Source organism: Esox lucius, chromosome 10 (assembly GCF_011004845.1).
Source record: "Esox lucius isolate fEsoLuc1 chromosome 10, fEsoLuc1.pri, whole genome shotgun sequence".
NCBI lineage: Eukaryota > Metazoa > Chordata > Actinopteri > Esociformes > Esocidae > Esox > Esox lucius.
In genome coordinates, this window is record NC_047578.1 from 18282882 (window position 1) to 18296667 (window position 13786).

A 13786-nucleotide genomic window follows, 5' to 3' on the forward strand; every position below is an offset into this window, starting at 1 on the left:
TTTGTTTTTGTGTCTGTCTATATCTCATACTAGTTGCATTTACTGAACCACTGCTGAAGTGTTATTTCCAATTTGTTGGACAGGTCTGTCAATGAATGTAGGCTAAATGCAGACATTTGAACGAATTGTTGTATGAATTAGTACATATTTTATTAGACCTATTTTTCCTTCTCATTATACACAATTCTCCCTGTCTGTGTTTTGTTGTTAATACTTTTTATATGGTGAACTACTACAGAACATATGACAAATGCGGTGCCACAATAAAGAGATTGTGCTCTTTAAAACAAAGTAAACTTCTAATTGTAATTCTTGGGTTTTGTGCTGTCTGTTCTTGAAATGCCTGAAAGGGGTTTAAGTGATTGCCCAAAAGTAATTATAGATGTACCTCCAAAAAAGAGTAAGAATTATTTGTACCCATATTTTTTTGTCCTTATTGCAAGAGTAATGGTTATGAAAAAATGTGGATTAAAAAACACATCGAAAAGGATCTTATTACTTCTCCATACACAATGTGGCCATATCCCTTTCTGTGCTGCAGGCTGAGATGGCTGTTCTCATTTTCACTTTGCAATATTCCACTGGTTTTGAAACAAAACATTTGCCCTATTGGTATGTGGTAAGAGTTATACAGTGGGGAGAACAAGTATTTGATAACCTGCAAAATCAGCAGTGCATGTAGAAGTCTGTAATTTTTAGCATAGGTACTCTTCAACTGTGAGTTAAGTAATTAATTAGCATTTTATTGCATGACATAAGTATTTGATACATCAGAAAAGCAGAACTTAATATTTGGTACAGAAACCTTTGTTTGCAATTACAGAGATCATACGTTTCCTGTAGTTCTTGACCAGGTTTGCACACACTGCAGCAGGGATTTTGGCCCACTCCTCCATACAGGCCTTCTCCAGATCCTTCAGGTTTCGGGGTTGTCGCTGGGCAATACAGATTTTCAGCTCCCTCCAAAGATTTTTTTATTGGGTTCAGGTCTGGAGACTGGCTAGGCCACTCCAGGACCTTGAGATGCTTCTTACGGAGCCACTCCTTAGTTGCCCTGGCTGTGTGTTTCGGGTCGTTGTCATGCTGGAAGAACCAGTCACGACCTATCTTCAATGCTCTTACTGAGGGAAGAGCATTGTGATACATGGCCCTATCCATCCTCCCCTCAATACGGTGCAGTCGTCCTGTCCCCTTTGCAGAAAAGCATCCCCAAGGAATGATGTTTCCACCTCCATGCTTCACGGTTGGGATGGTGTTCTTGGGGTTGTACTCATCCTTCTTCCTCCAAACACGGCGAATGGAGTTTTGACCAAAAAGCTCTATTTTTGTCTCATCAGACCACATGACCTTCTCCCACTCATCCTCTGGATCATTTAGATGGTCATTGGCAAACTACAGACAGGCCTGGACATGCGCTGGCTTGAGCAGGGGGACCTTGCGTGCGCTGCAGGATCCATGACGGCGTAGTGTGTTACTACGGATTTTCTTTGAGGCTGTGGTCCCAGCTCTCTTCAGGTCATTGACCAGGTCCTGCCGTGTAGTTCTGGGCTGATCCCTCACCTTCCTCATGATCATTGATGCCCCACGAGGTGAGATCTTGCATGGAGCCCCAGACCGAGGGAGATTGAACACCATCTTCAACTTCTTCCATTTTCTAATAATTGCGCCAACAGTTGTTGCCTTCTCACCAAGTTGCTTGCCTATTGTCCTGTAGCCCATACCAGCATTGTGCAGGTCTACAATTTTATCTCTGATGTCCTTACACAGCTCTCTGGTCTTGGCCATTGTGGAGTGGTTGGAGTCTGTTTGATTGAATGTGTGGACAGGTGTCTTTTATACAGGTAACGAGTTCAAACAGGTGCAGTTAATACAGGTAATGAGTGGAGGACAGGAGGGCTTCTTGAAGAAAAAACTAACAGGTCTGTGAGAGCCGGAATTCTTACTGGTTGGTAGGTGATCAAATACTTATGTCATGCAATAAAATGCTAATTAATTATTTAAAAATCTTACAATGTGATTTTCTGGATTTTTTTTTCCGATTCCGTCTCTCACAGTTGAAGTGTACATATGATAAAAATGACAGACCTCTACATGCTTTGTAAGTAGGAAACACTGCTGATTTTGCAGGTTATCAAATACATGTTCTCCCCACTGTATTTGATGCTCATTACCTCATTTTCATCATGACAAACAACCATCGTCTCTTTTCATTCTAGAGTTAATGGCCAATCCCTGTGGTGATTGACACATTTTATGGATTTTATATATCTATATTTTTTATACAGCATAGCATAAACAAAATAAAATGCAAGTATGATTCACAATATTAAAAAGGTAACCTAGCCCTTCGTTAACATAACCAACTGAGGCTGTTCTGATATGTAATATCTGCTCCCTTACAATTACCGCATAATTGCATTGTACATCAACTTGTCTCTGTTCTGTTCCTGTGTGTATCCTATAACAGCAGCTTTGAACCATGTCAGTCTTTTAAACAACAAACCTATGAAAATATATGCAATTATTGCTGTAAGTCACTCTGAATAAGAGCATCTGTTATATCAATTAAATGTAATCGTAACTTAGTACTGTTGGGAGACGTAAGAATAGATTGTACTACATTCAGTGAGTCACACAAATATATGAAAACAAGAGATGGGGAAGGGGTGTATATAATGTCAGGAAATTATCTTCAAAAGAGCGCCGCCTCAGGGCAAATGGTCACCCCCCCCCTTGTTTGTGCAGGTTTGCGACTACCGCTCATCTCAATACACGGACGTATACACCCACTTCCGCGAGGTCCACTGCGACACGGTCAACCTACTGTGCCCCTACTGCCTCAAAGTATTCCGCTCCAGCAGTACCTACCAAAGCCACTACAGCCGCCACCAGGTAAAGCCCCGAAGGCTACGAGCCACGTCAGTAACGCTGACTACGTGTTTGACACTCTGTTTCGCACCACTTCGTATTAAACCAATTGTCTGCCCCCCCCCCCCCCCCCCCCCATGTAGAAGAAAACTGTGTTCCAGTGTGACATGTGTCGGCTGCAGTTCCTTTTTGCCAAGGACCGTGCGGAGCACAAAGTGCAGTATCACAAGACCCACGTCAAGCCCAGGCAGCTGGAGGGCCTGAAGCCAGGGACCAGGGTGAGGATGTCGTGTGTTGGCACGTGTGCTGGTAGTGTTGGGACATTCAGTTCAGCTGCGATGTTGCTGTAGCAGAAACCTATGGCCGTGTGAACAGTACATGTTTTCCGCGCTCATAATGGGAATGTTAGCCTTGTATGTTAATGAATCGATCTGTAAATATTAATTTGTGTGCCAGGTGACCATCAGGGCATATGCGGTGCAGGGCAAGGAGTTCTTCCATTCAGAGTCGGTAAGACGGGCAGACCTGAGGCCCTCCAGAGTGATTGACGTTCCCTCCTCCCCCCAAAAACCTGTGCCCAAGAAGAAGCCTGTCGAGAGCCTGATGGAGCTGCTCACCAAGTTCCAGAGGATGAAGTATGGGAGGGTTGAGGTCAAATTTACCTCAGTCAGACTCAGTTAGGTTTTGCTTTGCTGTGTTACAGATAATCAAGAGCAGCGTTGTAGATGCTACCTACAGAAATGGAACATGTAGAACATCTACATGGTTAACCTACCTTTTCATTTGTCTCTTCTCATTTTCACTCAAGTCCATTGCGTGACCGACAGAACTGCATGGAGTGCACCTTTGAGATCCCGGACTTTGCCAACCACTTCCCCACCTGCGTCCACTGCTCCCTGTGTCGCTACAGTACTTGCTGCTCTCGCGCCTACGCCAACCACATGATCAAGTGAGTGACATTACACAGCAGCACACGTCCCAATATGATTGTCATTGCTAAAGTTGTAGTCCGCTGACGATTGGGCAAACGTGTTCCTCTATGGCGGGTCATTGAATTGATACAGGGGAAGGTGACACTGCTCTGTCTCTCGTCTCGCAGTAACCATGTGACTTGCAGAAGCACCACCCAGTACCTGGCCATGTACGAGTCATACCCACGGTGAGTCCCCCTCAGATGCATTATATCCTACCACTGGATTACTCTACTGTACTGATCTCCAGTCGTCTCCTGGAGAGATTCCCGGCTAGAGCTGCACATTATGAGGTGGCTTGTGGGTACATGATAATTAATACAGGTTGCAGGTTGGGCTTGTCGTTGTGCACTTGGTGTTACACGCGTGGAAATATATTGCGGTAAAGAACATGGACTGCAGTGTATCGGCAACGTAGAACTACTGTACCTTTTGTTTTAGCATGTTTGGTGAGTCGAGCCGAGGTTGTCTCACAGACATGTCTTAGAAAACATTTATATATCATGCAAATTATTAGTTAGGTTTTGCAGCCGACACATGTCACACTGGAACACAGTTTTCTTCTACATGGGGGGGGGGGGCAGACAATTGGTTTAATACGAAGTGGTGCGAAACAGAGTGTCAAACACGTAGTCAGCGTTACTGACGTGGCTCGTAGCCTTCGGGGCTTTACCTGGTGGCGGCTGTAGTGGCTTTGGTAGGTACTGCTGGAGCGGAATACTTTGAGGCAGTAGGGGCACAGTAGGTTGACCGTGTCGCAGTGGACCTCGCGGAAGTGGGTGTATACGTCCGTGTATTGAGATGAGCGGTAGTCGCAAACCTGCACAAACAAGGGGGGGGGGGGGGTGACCATTTGCCCTGAGGCGGCGCTCTTTTGAAGATAATTTCCTGACATTATATACACCCCTTCCCCAACTCTTGTTTTCATATATTTGTGTGACTCACTGAATGTAGTACAATCTATTCTTACGTCTCCCAACAGTACTAAGTTACGATTACATTTAATTGATATAACAGATGCTCTTATTCAGAGTGACTTACAGCAATAATTGCATATATTTTCATAGGTTTGTTGTTTAAAAGACTGACATGGTTCAAAGCTGCTGTTATAGGATACACACAGGAACAGAATAGAGACAAGTTGATGTACAATGCAATTATGCGGTAATTGTAAGGGAGCAGATATTACATATCAGAACAGCCTCAGTTGGTTATGTTAACGAAGGGCTAGGTTACCTTTTTAATATTGTGAATCATATTTGCATTTTATTTTGTTTATGCAATGCTTTATAAAAAATATAGATATATAAAATCCATAAAATGTGTCAATCACCACAGGGATTGGCCATTAACTCTAGAATGAAAAGAGACGATGGTTGTTGGTCATGATGAAAATGAGGTAATGAGCATCAAATACAGTGGGGAGAACATGTATTTGATAACCTGCAAAATCAGCAGTGTTTCCTACTTACAAAGCATGTAGAGGTCTGTCATTTTTATCATATGTACACTTCAACTGTGAGAGACGGAATCGAAAAAAAAAAATGAATCACAGACATTCTTTGGAAAACAGCTGGCATATTAATTGATGCCCATGAAGGTTCTGACCGTGTTACAGAATAAATGAAAACGAATGTTGGTCCCATTTCAGAATGGATGAGATCAGGTGCACATCATGTAACTACAAGACAAAGATAGGAGACATGATGGCCAACCACCTGGTGGATCACCTAGACCATGACGCTGCAAGCTTCAGAAAGATGGATGTGGAAGGTAAATAAAGGGTTTGAGTTTCATCTTCTGATATTTAAAAGGAGTTACTTAATACAGCTGTTAGAAATGTCAGCTTCAGCCATGTTTGGGGGGAATCAATAGAAGTTATTAGTATAAAAAAAAAAGTGATCTCAGTAAGCTGCGATCAACTCTGCAGTTTGGCTGAAACCTCAATTTTTCTCTCTAAGCGCCATCTACTTTCACATTTTGAAGTCATCTAACGTGATATAGTGGAAATGTCTTCTATATAGTAAAATTTAGTAAACATTATTTATTTTTGTACTTAAAGATGTTCCTGTTCCTGCAGAAGCTTCTGAAAGGTATTTATTGTCCTAATTATGGAATTTACCTACTTTAAGAACAAAAGTGGGCGCTCAAGTTTAAGCTTAGTCTCATTGCACTGCGAGACTGCATTTCTGCATTGTTAAATGTGTCATTGTGGTGAAAAACTGAAATAATTAACATCTGTCCTTTCTTTCCCCTTGTAGCATAGTCACGATGGATATTAACCCGAGTCAGGGAGGGTCCTTTGTACCTATTCATCTCTTACCAGCTGGCAACAGTTCTACCATGCTTTCCATCAAACCACTCCTGTCTTCCAAGTCCAACATGACTGTCACGCTCCTCGGTCCCAATAAAACCATGCCCACCACTAACAGTGCTGGGTCTAATGGGGTCTGGACCCCCCCAAAAGACAGAAGCTTTGGTCATGGGGTCGAGCTCCAGGGGTCAAATGGCCTAAGCAACAGAGAGCTGCTCACCGATGGAGGGGCTAACATGAGCAGATCCGGTAACGTGGGGTTGACCAAACTGACGGTGCGCCAGCTGAAGGTGTTACTCTACGCCCTGTGCAGCGGCATCCCCCAGGCGACCCTCCGCTACGGCACCGAGCCAGAACTCATCCAGGATTTGATGTTGCAGCAGGAAGCCCAGCGGATCCGGAAGGAGTGGATCTGGAGCACGGACCGCATCGCAGAGTGGGTGATGTGCCAGCGGGAGCAGCAGCTGCCCGTCACCGAGGAAAACCTGCTCCAGACGGCCACACAGGCCCTGGAGGAGTCGCACGAGATCGAGGAGTTCTATGAGTGGGCCGTGGAGTTCATGCTCCGGCACAACCTCAGCCTGCAGGCCAGTTGCTCAGCCAAGCGGCCGCTGCCTCGCAACGTCTACGAGAGCGTCCGCATCTTCACTCGCTTCGTCTCCAAGCAGGTCAAAGATGTCGGTTTCCAGCTGCCTTCCATCGGTTGCATTGACGAGCTCTCCATCTTCGTGGACGTCGACCAGCTCAGGTCGAGCCCTGAGGCGTTCCAGCTGATTGGCACCGGGGAACCCCTTGTTGATGTGGTCCTAGCTGGGCTGGCGGATGGCACCATGCTGCCCATCATGGTGTTCATTAGGGGCAAACCTCTGCGCCTCCAGAAGGCCACGCCGGACTCCGTCCTCCTGGAGATGCGGCCAGAGGGCTTTACGGAAGAGGAGCGCCTGCAGCTGTGGCTTGCTAAGGTGTGGCAGAAACACATCAACCCCCAGGCCGGGGGGAAAGGTCTGCTGATCATGGACACCCATCGCGGTCACCTGGCTGACGACTTCCTGGCCGCGCTGAACAGCAGCAACACCCTGCCGGCAGTGATCCCCATCGGTTGCACTTGCCGCCTGCAGCCCATGGAGCTGTGTGTGGCCCCTGTTATGAGGGAGTTCCTGCAGGCTCGCTGGTGCGAGGCTCACGCTAAGAACAGGGGAGCCATGGGTCCAGGGATGGCTGACATGGTTTTACTGCTGTTGGAATGGCTGGGCGACGTGGCCTCCTGCTTGGCCGCACAACCGGAGATCCTCCAGCGCTCCTTCTTGATGGTTAACACGCCACCTCAGGAGGAAGGAGAGGATGGCCCGGGAGAAATGGTGCGGAACCTCACCACGGCTCTTGTTGGGTTTTCTCCGGCAAGTTCCTCCAAAAAGAGCTCCAAAACAATAGTGGAGCTGGAGGACAAAGGGGTGGTCTCGGATTCTATGTCTGAGTGCACCTTGCCATCTCTGCCTTCTAACCCTCAAGCTCTTAAACAGGTTTTTGAGAAGGACAGTGATCTCGAGTCTTTCCATGGTTTCGAAGAAACTGACATTGCTGATCAGTTGCAGAGCCACACATCACAGTAGACTGCAGACAGGCCATGGATGTTAATGTTCACACCAACGGAATCATTACATTTCAAGTAGAAATGGGATAGTTTGAGACTTAACCAGACCTCTGTTAAAAATGCACATGTTTTTCACTTTTGTTTTGTAGGTTTCAAAATACTGAAATGTTTTTGTACATTTTCTATGACAAGCTGCTGTAACAAATGTTTTTGACTGTGTTACCCTATAAGGTGAAATTAAGTATAACTAACCTTTCTTATGCAATTAAACAGCCCTGTTCTGTCAACACTGTAGACTTAAGGCTTTGTAAATTAGTTTATTATGTATTAGAATTCATAGACCCTCTTTCCTAGGCCTATACCTCTGTCAAAATTAGATTTTGTATGTTGCTAACTCGAATGTATGACTGTATGCTTCACTGTATGTGGCTGGGGAAATGGTGACGACACTTATTTACAAAGCTGTGACAGTTTCAGAAATCAGACATCCATCATCCTTAGGCCAATGCTTACATTTAACTACTTGTGTACTGAAAGCAACCTAGCCTTTAAAGTAGTCATGTCTAATGAGATAAATTACCTCAAGAAAACCAACCATGCACTACACAGGAAAACTCAGATCATGTCCATGCCTTAAGAGTGCTTTCTATTGAATACCATCCTAACTTGTGGCTTATTTACATGTTTTAATTTCAACTAATTCACATTTTTAATGCAATAAAGTGTCAGGCCTGTTTTATTGATGTTTTTTTCTGGTACAAATGAAAATACTTCAGATGCAGTAATACATAATGAACATTAGCATTTGTGGGTTTTCCAAAAATATTCTCTAGTTTTCTCGAATAACTCATCCTTCACCCTGATTTTATATTGACCTTTCCAAGTGTGTATGAATAATTTCTCAGGGGTTCAGACATGCACTTTCAGTCATTCAAGTTGAAATAACTCACGCATCCAGAATTGTACTTTTATTTTTAATATTACAAAAGGTGGTTAACTAAATTGGGTACACAGCAGATTCATTGGAGCGGTAACAGTATAGAATCATTGAACGAACCAATAATGTGGCTTAACTACAGTGCTGAATCACCAACGTCACGATCATTCGAACCCGCTGCAAAAACAAATTACATTTTTATTACATTGACATCACAAGCACATTGTGTGAAACATTCTACAAGTGCAAGGAAAGGCACTGAATCATTTCAATTTCATAATTTCTCAAGTAAATATACTAAGGGCCGGTTTTACAGACAGATTAAGCCTGGTCAAGGACTAATCCAAGCTCAGTAGTGTTTTATATTGAGCTTGATTTAGTCCTAGACAATGCTTAATCAGTGTCTGCAAAACCGGCCTCAAGTGTACTAACACAAGTTGACTAAAAACACCAACTTCAGATGTCGTTAAGCCATTCTGACTTCAAGAAAATAGAGTGGCTAGAACCTACCTGACCATGTGGGCGATTTCCCAGTTTGTCTCAGAGGATATGGGGCCAACAATCTCCACGCCTTCTTCTGTCACAATGGCTATCTCGTGCTAAAAATAAAACCAATCATCTGTAGCTCAAACCCAAAAGTGACATCACCACTGTAATGTAGAAAAATGTCAAACCAACATTTGGAGACTAACAACTTACTCTGTTGTAGGAGCGAGCGTCGCGATAGTACAGCACTTTGAGGCAACGTTCAATAAGTGCCCGTGCCTCATCCTTGGTGATCTCAACCTTGTTTTCCACCACCTCTCTCATCAGGGGCTTCATAGACAAGAATAAAACAACCTTAGAAACTGATAAAAATCCATACGTTCTGCACACGTAGATTTACATTTATATATAGACAATATTACATGTGAGTAAATCCTCTCTTGACACTGAGGTGTTGCTACCATTTCAAGGGAAACTGACCCTCCCTACATTCAGGCTGGACTCAAATCTTACACCTATACCCAAGCTGTGAGTTCACAGCTTGGGTAGGTGCAGCACAGCCATAGCCAACACCCAGACAGGTCCAGCTGATGGTCTCAAACTGTCTTTGCAACGCATGAGGTGAACACTGGACAGGGTCGCATTCCCAAAGAAAATGCTTTTCTCAAGCATGTCAATGAAAATGTCCCATGTTTAGCGAGCAGTGTTAAAACACGCTGAATGGCTTGGTGAGCTGTGCAGCAGAGGACACTCATCAAACTTCAGTTTCCCTAACCTGCTGTGAATATATCCTCACTAGGCAAGGCCATAAATGCAACTTGGACTTCATGAAACAGGGTTTTTTTTATATGATCATCTATCCTGGCACCTCAATAGTGGAACCAAAGTCCTTGCCCATGTTCCAGAAATGTCTGGAAGCCTGCCTTTTCAAAGATGATCTAATCCTACCACATTCGTATAATTCAGCTGATCTTGCAAATAGATACCATGATACTTTGACTTCAGTTCCCTAAGAAACTCTGAAAGGTAAATGTGTTAATACTGCCTTCTAGTAGCAGTCTTCTCATTGGATGATTTCCCCCTCTCACCTGGGCTAGGTAAGCGCCAAAGCCTGTTGCCACCGTTGGAGCCTCATAGGCCACACCCAGCTTGTCCACATAGCCCAGGAAACTAGAGGAAGACAAGATAGGTTCTTTTTTTATTCATTCAATTCATTGCTAGAAGGTTCCAAGTCAGTTGAATGTTGAAGTAACTGTCCAGTTACTTTTGACATCATACTTGGTTCTCTCTCACCAAATAATTCTGTTGAACTCATCCTTTATTCGCATGAATCAAAAGCAGAGTTGGAGAGGAAAAATTACATGACTCAAATCTTACCACAAACTGAAAAAACAAATGTTCTTGCTGAATGTTTAGCTGGCGAATAAGCAGTCAAACTGCCTTCAGGGTACAGTCCATACCATTTGAACACACATTTACATGGAACAAACTGGTAGGAAAACTTGTTATTACTGTAATAGAAATCTGGAACCACAAGACAGTGACATCAAGACCAGGGTAGGAAGTTTCTTACAGGCAAAAACTAAACATGGTCTTACGGTTTAAAGTGCATACATGGATTAAAATCAAATATAGCAACATTGTCAACAGGCACTTCCACATTTCTAAGTAATTCAGAAGAGTTCCACCTCTTGGCATAACACCTGAAAATGACAACATATCTACTTAATGAGTAAGAGAAGTCTGCTCACCTCTCGCCGTTGTAAAAGCCACCGATGACAACTGTGTTCCACAATGGGTTCATCTTGCTACGACGGTTGTACATTACCCGTGTCAACCAGGAGTGGATGGCTTTGGGGCTATAGCTGTGACCATCACCCAAAAGCTCCTCATCAATCCTGGGACAAAAACAAACACCTGATCACTGGTGGTTCACATGGAATAAAGCAATTATTTAATCAGTCTAAGTCCATAATGTGTTTTGCCTATTCTTCCTAAAGGAGTCACTAGAGTGCAATGAGACACGGGTCAGCCTGCAGCCTAGCTGAGGCTTGAACCTAGACTGTAGTGGATGGATTGGCACTACATAAGAATTTTTCCTGCTTGTGGAAATCCATTAGTATAGGGGAGAGGTGAGACTTGTAGCATGTACAGAATATCAGAGACATTCTTTGTAGCGCCATTCAAGGCAGAAGATTGTTGGCAACGGCAAGCAGTTTAGACATAAGGATGGAATAATGTCTACATCTATTCTGCTAAGTTAAAACACTGAACTAGTCAGGGTCTGAGAGAAAAGCGCTAAGAGACCTTAAACTTACACCATCTGTTCGATAATCTGCTTCATGTATTGGTAGTCTGCATAGTCGCCGGAGGCACCCAGGATGGTGTTGTCGTTCACCTTCATGAGCCGAGAGATGTTGCGGAAGCGGGCCAGAGAACCATAGGAACCCAGCATGTCAGCGGCGATGATGACGCCACCTGTAAACTTTACTCCCAGCACCGATGTTCCCGTCACCATGGGGTTTCTAGGGTTAATGGGTTAAAACATGTAACACTCGTGAAGTATTTTAGAGAGAGTATGACTAGCTATCGCATATGCCCCGATGATGATGTGCCAAGCAATATATTATGGGAAAATGTACTTTGTCATACTAGCCTGCTAGCATTCATATGGCTACACACAGTATCGCTTAAATTATGATGATTAGCTAGTGGGCAGTTGACGAAACAAATTGTTAGCTAGGCAACTAAGATAACGTCATTAGTCCATTTTGGTGGACATATTAAAAAGCCCCCGTCATATTATGATTAGTTCACATCTAACTGCAATTGCCGTTCAGTCTGTCAAGAACTGTAGATACGGCGTTAGCTAGCTTCGTTCCTTGGCTAACTACGTCGGCTAGCTCCACCATGATGATGATACAGCACTGCAGTATACCGGGTAAAACGAAACCAAGTATGAAACCATTTCCACTCAAACTCCTAAAAAATATTTACTTACAGAGTGTGTTTAATAGGTCCGCAGCCTGGGATTAAACTGTTGCCTGGAAATGAATAGAATTCACCAGGTTTTGGTCCATTCTCCCAGAAATTAAGTTTCATACCGCTTGAATCCATGTTGAAAATATGTGGAAGTGACGACAACGGTTGTTTTGTGAGGTGTTCTTTAGTTGTGCCACTGCAATGTGGAATTGTGGGATACAGGGTGCACAAAAAGGAAGTGTAAAAAAGTTAAATACGGAAACGCTATGCAAGTCGATAAGTAGCTCATCAGAAAAAAAATATTCTGGCAAGATGTCATGAATTGGCTGGGAACAAAAATGGAGAGAATCACACAATTAAAGTTAGAACAAATTCTTTTTGGTAATGAAAATCTTCCGAAAGAACTCTCTAGAATTTACAATATCATAACAATTATAGGTAAATACATTATCCATAAATGTAACTGGCAAAACAAAAATCCTTCCCTAGTGGTGTTTAAAATTGAACTGAGGGAATACTTTGCTTCTTTGAAACTTCTGAAAGATTCCAGTGATAATATCTACTCTCTATGGGAAGATGTCTCAAATTATTTGTCATTATAATTTAAGCTTCCATGTAACTTTATCTTTAAGAATATTTAAAGACTGAGGACAATATATGTATGTGTACAACTTTGACATGCCTCATGGCCTGTAATGCCTTAATTTATTTTACATTATTTGTATTTACTCTATTGTATTTTGTTCTACTTAACCATGTTCTGCACTTTAGTCTCCCAACGAGAGATTTAGTAAATTGTGTTTTGTAAAGAATTGTGTTCTAAATTAAAAATAATAATAATAAAAAAAAGATAAGTAGCTCATCAAGAACTGTTAGTTTTAATTATGATTGTTTACGGTCACATTGATCAGTAACTGCAAAATTAAGTTGTGGGAAGACAAGGCTTTTCAAACTGAGGCATGTGGGCGCCAAATGTAAAATAAATAAATAAATAAGATGATAATAACACACACAATTTTAACTTATTTATTTGTTACTATATTCAAAATTTCTAGTTTTCAGGGCACACCCTCCAGGGGACCAAATCCCTGCAAGTATAAATACTTGGGTTGGCCCTGCTCAGATAGCATATTAACATAACCTAAGCCAAGGCAAATTATAAAGAATGGCAGTTAATCTGCTTTAAAACTGCATAATATACTCTCAGCCTCGTGGGACAATACTTACAATATCAGGAATGCCATTGGGATTTATTGCCCTCAAACTTAATTCCGAAAATGAAAAGCGGGGACTCATAACATTGAATGTGTACTTTTGGCATTATATGGGGAGTCCTGGTCAAGGGGCTCATAACATTTGGGTGTCCTTCACATTAGAAGTTTGAAAATCGATTGACTTCGGAATCTGGAGTAGTAAACTGATTCTAGATCTGTGCGTAGTGATAAATCCGCCAAAAAAGAACGTCTAAGCCAATCAGGTTCCTGTCACTAGGCATAAATTCCTCGGACTACCTACATGCTCAGTTACTGGGCAGACAAGCCCTAACTGCTCCTATCAGAATAATCTTGAACAAGAAAATAAAGCAATCGAACCAATCGAATTTAACCTACACTTGGTATCTGAGTAGAATTAGAACA

At 42.9% G+C, this 13786-nt stretch overlaps 2 protein-coding genes across 6 annotated transcripts in view; one reads left to right on the top strand and one right to left on the bottom strand.

Moving 5' to 3' along the window:
* The window catches only part of pogza (pogo transposable element derived with ZNF domain a), a 28575-nt gene extending 20092 nt beyond the window's left edge, over positions 1-8483 (top strand). For all 5 annotated transcript variants that reach the window (XM_013135575.4, XM_013135576.4, XM_013135577.4 and 2 more), the window contains 8 exons: positions 2746-2892; positions 3012-3146; positions 3325-3503; positions 3677-3817; positions 3968-4027; positions 5491-5612; positions 5902-5932; positions 6101-8483. In XM_013135575.4, the coding sequence (XP_012991029.2) occupies positions 2746-2892; positions 3012-3146; positions 3325-3503; positions 3677-3817; positions 3968-4027; positions 5491-5612; positions 5902-5932; positions 6101-7763 (2478 nt within the window). In that variant the 3' untranslated portion in view covers positions 7764-8483. The remainder of the gene's footprint in view (positions 1-2745; positions 2893-3011; positions 3147-3324; positions 3504-3676; positions 3818-3967; positions 4028-5490; positions 5613-5901; positions 5933-6100) is intronic.
* A 216-nt stretch (positions 8484-8699) lies between these two features.
* On the bottom strand, positions 8700-12356 carry psmb4 (proteasome 20S subunit beta 4). The gene is made up of 7 exons (XM_010873710.4): positions 12169-12356; positions 11486-11692; positions 10919-11065; positions 10256-10337; positions 9381-9497; positions 9192-9280; positions 8700-8858 (listed from the first exon to the last, which is right to left on the bottom strand). Exons 1-7 carry the CDS (start codon positions 12282-12284, stop codon positions 8846-8848), a joined length of 771 nt encoding a protein of 256 aa, XP_010872012.1. The 5' UTR covers positions 12285-12356; the 3' UTR covers positions 8700-8845.
* Positions 12357-13786: the final 1430 nt, after the last annotated feature.

Coding starts and splice junctions, on each gene's coding strand:
- psmb4 (XM_010873710.4), bottom strand. CDS start 12,284: ATGGATTCAAGCGGTATGAAACTTAATTTCTGGGAGAATGGACCAAAA. Junction 11,693..12,168: donor GGACCTATTAAACACACTCT/GTAAGTAAATAT, acceptor CATTAACCCTAG/AAACCCCATGGTGACGGGAA. Junction 9,281..9,380: donor ACGCTCGCTCCTACAACAGA/GTAAGTTGTTAG, acceptor TTTTATTTTTAG/CACGAGATAGCCATTGTGAC.